General features: G+C 48.1%; 1 protein-coding gene across 1 annotated transcript; it reads left to right on the top strand.

The window, feature by feature from the left end:
* The first annotated feature begins 1,954 nt into the window (after positions 1-1,954).
* On the top strand, positions 1,955-2,710 carry LOC123449853 (histone H2B.2-like). The gene has a single exon (XM_045127208.1). It carries the CDS (start codon positions 2,038-2,040, stop codon positions 2,503-2,505), a length of 468 nt encoding a protein of 155 aa, XP_044983143.1. The 5' UTR covers positions 1,955-2,037; the 3' UTR covers positions 2,506-2,710.
* Positions 2,711-4,951: the final 2,241 nt, after the last annotated feature.

The raw sequence follows: 4,951 nt of genomic DNA, 5'->3' as shown, positions 1-4,951 counted from the left end.
GCCAACGTGGCCGTAGTGTGGCGAATAAGGTTCCGGCGCCATAAAGTGTAGTGTAACGCGTGACTGTCAAGCGTCACACAAAGGAATTAGGTAAGTGAATTTGTTTCGAACATGAGTTTGTGTTTTTTTTGGCATAAATAAGTCAGATTTGTCCATTATGCCCCGCGGCGCATCTCAAAACTTCTTTGCATGAATGGATAAATGCCAGATACCGTCCAGTGTGCAAACAAACATGCCGTAAGAGCAACTCCAACCCGCCGACCCAAATGGAGGGTGATTTTATACGTTTTTTGTCTGATTGAGTCGTTCGCCCGCTCTGTGTTCGCGCGCTTTAGGATTTGGGGGATAGTGCGCCCAACGCGTCGATCCATATTTTTCCATGTGGCCGGCTAGCCGTCGGTTTTTAAGAAATACAAACATTTTGCATGTTTTTCAGAAGCAAATGAAATAGCATAGTTCCATAACCGAAGTAAAATATAGCAAAGTTTTACAAGCCCGGAAAAAAAATTGTCTTAAAAAGATACGTCTATTGGTTGCCAAAATGATCCCATGTATGCTCAACCAAATCATCTTGCAAGTGAATATGAGTTTTCCAATCATGCATTTCATGATGAAATTGGATGAACTATGCAAATGATGCCGCTCCTCACCATGCTGTGGCACCATATTGTCACCATGAAACTCAAACCCTTGATCGTGGAGACGTTCCGGACGCTCATCCTCTACGATCATATTATGCATGATCACACAAGCAGTCATCACTTTCCACAACTTCTTGGTGCTACAAGTTGTAGCAGGATACCAAACTATGCCCCATCGAGATTGCAGAACACCAAATGCACACTCGACATCCTTCCTGGAACTCTCTTTTTATTGGGCAAATCTTTTCCTCTTCTCTCCGACAGGGTTGGGTATTGTCTTCACAATAGTGGTCCACTGTGGATAGATTCCGTGAGCTAGATAGTATCCTTTGTTGCAGTTATGGACCGCCATACGAAAACGCCGTCCGAATTTCTGATGTTTGAACATCGGATTGATTGTGTCAAAGTAGTCCTTCCATAGAAGGAAGTGACAACTCTCTCGGTTGCGATTCAACGCCGGAACATGCCCCGGAATCAAGTCCGGGAACAACGGCCGCTGCCTATTAAGGCGGTCATGAACCAACACGACAAGCAGCATCTCCTCGCCGTCGGATGAGGAATCGGAAAAAGAACTCGTCGACGCAGTCCATTTGTACCTTGAGGCAAACTGTCGAACAACTTGCGGGCGTGGACGACGAAGCTGACCCGCATCGTCGGCTTGGGGTCGTGGAAGTTGCAGTGGCCCGACGGTGTTGGTAGGTGTCGGTGTTTGGGGAGGTATGTGAGGAGGCGCTGGTGGCCGAGGCACCGGAACTAGGCAACGACGACGATGGGGTGGGGGCGAGGCGAGGGTAGCTGTCGGTAGGGGTGAGAACGATCAATGTGCCACCGACTCGCGGGCCAGGAGAAGGAGTACGCGCGCGTCACCCGCGTCCGCTTTGTGTCCGTGCCGACCCAAATCAAGCTTAAAATTCGGTTGAGAATGGGTCTGCACGCATGAAAAGTGGACGCGCATCCGTTTGGATCGACGCGTTGGGTCGACTTTTCTGTCCGTACAGACCCAAACAGACGGCGGCGGACAAAATGGATCGCAATGTTGAAGTTGCTAAGCATATATAGTTACGAAATTCGGCTTTAAAAAAAAAACCAAGTCGCTGTGAATCAATTTAGTCGCGTCCAAAATAATCTGACTGAGCTGTGCCGAACCGGACGGTGCAGCACCCCGCCGAAAAATTACAAAATTCCCGCCAGCCACGGGTAGGTTTCGTGTTGCCTACCATTTCGTCCACGTCATCGATCCGAGGCAACGGCCTCTCCACCAATCAGCTCACACCTCCTCCCCACTATATATACTGCCCACCCCCCGCCACCTTTCACATCTGCAATTCACCACCTCCGACTCCGAGCGAAACTCCTCTCTTTCAAAATTCAAACAGCACCACCGGCAGCAGCATCCATGGCGCCCAAAGCAGACAAGAAGGCGGCGGCCGAGAACAAGGTGGAGAAGGCGGCGGCGGAGAAGGCCCCCGCGGGCAAGAAGCCCAAGGCCGAGAAGCGGCTGCCGGCGGGCAAGACGGCGGCCAAGGAGGGCGCCGGCGGCGAGGCGAAGGCGAGGGGCCGGAAGAAGGGCAGCAAGGCGAAGAAGGGCGTGGAGACGTACAAGATCTACATCTTCAAGGTGCTGAAGCAGGTGCACCCGGACATCGGCATCTCCTCCAAGGCCATGTCCATCATGAACTCCTTCGTCAACGACATCTTCGAGAAGCTCGCCGCCGAGTCGGCCAAGCTCGCCCGCTACAACAAGAAGCCCACCGTCACCTCCCGCGAGATCCAGACCTCCGTCCGCCTCGTCCTCCCCGGCGAGCTCGCCAAGCACGCCGTCTCCGAGGGCACCAAGGCCGTCACCAAGTTCACCTCCTCCTAGACTGATGCGTCCGTCACCTCCCTGTAGTTGGTCTCTGTATCTGTATCTGTGCTCTTGACTCTGCCTATCTCTCTGCAAGTAGTGGTGGTAGTAGTGGTACGTGTGCTGGGTGATTGCCAACGGTTTGTTGGCTAATTGGTTGCAAGAACTGAAGTTGTTGGTTTTGGCAGACTGAAATCTATCTAGAACTGAAGTTGTGGTGGTACTATACCTGGATGGGTGATGGTCTTGCTGATGTTTGCTTGTCTGATCTTCTGAAATGTTTGGCCATTTGTATTTTAGTTGTTCGGGCCATTCAGTAGGAGTACATCATTACTGAATTTATGGGAATAGCTGAATGCCTGCCGACGCTTCGGCTCGCTCGCTGGTCATAAGAACTGAATTCTGTAGCGCAAACAGAGATCTATTAACGATGATTCATTTCTGTGCGGCCGATTTAATTTTTACCAGGTTCTTGAACTGAATGTTGCAAGTTGTTTTTGAGAAAAATGAGCCAGCTTCAGACTTGGCTAGCGTCATGGGCCGGGCACCAACTTCACCTCGTCCTAGGCTTGGCTGCTGCTGCTTCTTGCGCTCGTTTCAGGCTCCGTATAAATTACATGCTGGCGCGTGTTCTGTTTTCTGACCATCTTAGCCCACTGTAACAACTGTGGTGGAGTTGGAGCATTGCTGTTAGAGATACCAAAATCTTGGGCAGTAGAATTACTAGTGTGTTCTTCGATTCAAATCTGGTTCTAACCTGCTGCAGCACGAATCAGGCAAATGCAGCTGCACCCATTCGCTCGTACATCAAACTTACCGTCATTGGGAGCAAGGGCGTGTAGTACCAAGGTTGGCATCACATGCACATGCTATGAATTATCGTTATTGGGAGCGGCGTTTTGGTGCCCGGGCTCAGATGAGCCCGGGTTGACCAGTACCCACAATTTTGAATTAAAAATAGTTTAAAAAAATCTTTTTTTTTTGTGGTGCAAGATGCTTTTGTACGCAAACTGCGTGTAAAATTTTGTGAAGTTCGGACATTCAAGGAGCTTGTGGTAAAAAAGACAAATTTTGGATGTCGGAAAAACTATCGAAAATAGCACTGTTCACGTCTGATTTTGTCTTTTATGCCAGGAGATCTTATAGTGTCCAAACTTTTGAAAATTTTGAAAGGAGTTTACGCACAAGAACATCTTACAGCACAAAAAAAGGATTTTTTGTAATTTTTTTTCATTTTTAGTCGCGTTACTATTCACCGTGTTCACTAAACCCGGGCTTCGGAGTGAATTATCGTTATTCAAACGTTGCCCCACATTAAACTCGAAAGTACTACCTCCGTCTTAAAATAAGTGTCTCAACTTTGTACTAGCTATAGTACAAAGTTGTACTAAGCTTGAAACACTTATTTTGGGACGGAGGGAGTAGTATGTAGGAGTATCTCCAACATTTGACCCATAAATTTCGTTCTACATACCTTCACGGATAGAGATCAATCCACGGACATTAGTGTCGAAGGCCGCCATCCAATACGATCCTCTATATGTCTGTCAATAAAGAGCAATTTCAAATTTAAAAAATGTCGACCCGCCGCACAAGATCACACCAGCGCGGGAACACATACCCAATCACAACCAAAATGAGACAAGTATTCTTAAGTTTTTAAATGTCCGACCACGAAAGAATATTAGTTCGTGCAGAAAATTAAGATTTTCTGTCATGTCAGAAACTGCAATCCAAGCCTTCATGCTCAAGGTGTCGCCGCCGCCCCATATGCAGCCTACCCCTGCCTCCGCCGCCTCCTCATCCTCCCTCATCGCCGCCTTCAGCTCATCTTTCTGCTGCTGTCATAACATCTTGTAGCGGACGACTTGCACAATCATCCTTACGCAGGCATCCAAAGACTCCAAATTCAAGGACAACATCTCGGCGTCCTCCGCATTGTAGGCGATTTTCACCTTCTTTTTTTCGGGCATGGCCTTATTCTCTTTGATCATGGCCCTTTTCTTTTCGAGTGCTAGCTTCTTCTCGCTCGTCTCCATCAACAGTTTGAACCTCACCGCCATCTTTTCCTCTTTAATGTCTGAGCGCTTGACGTATACCTTCTCTTTCTTGGACAAGATGTCCTCAAACTTCTATTCTCGCTTCACCCTCTCCTCCTCTCACTTCTTTCCCCGAAACGCTCTTCTAAGCTTCTTGTGTGGTTCTTTTATTGGATCGGTTGGGTCACCGGTTTCTTCCTCCGTGACTTGGGCGACAGTCTTGTCCATGTATATGTTCAACCTGGGTTGTCCATTCAAGTTCAACAAAAAATGCATGACGTTGAAGTTTTTCTTCTCCAACTTCTCGAACATCGTACACACACGAGGAGACTATAAAATAAAACCCTGCCAACAAAACTATGCACATCCAGCTAGTGATTAATAAAACTATGGATATATCCGGCTAGTGAGCAATAAAAGTATGC

The sequence above is a fragment of the Hordeum vulgare genome, chromosome 1H (assembly GCF_904849725.1).
Source record: "Hordeum vulgare subsp. vulgare chromosome 1H, MorexV3_pseudomolecules_assembly, whole genome shotgun sequence".
In the NCBI taxonomy this organism is placed as follows: Eukaryota; Viridiplantae; Streptophyta; class Magnoliopsida; order Poales; family Poaceae; genus Hordeum; species Hordeum vulgare.
Note: the sequence above shows the minus strand (reverse complement) of the source record. Positions and strands in the feature narration are given on the sequence as shown.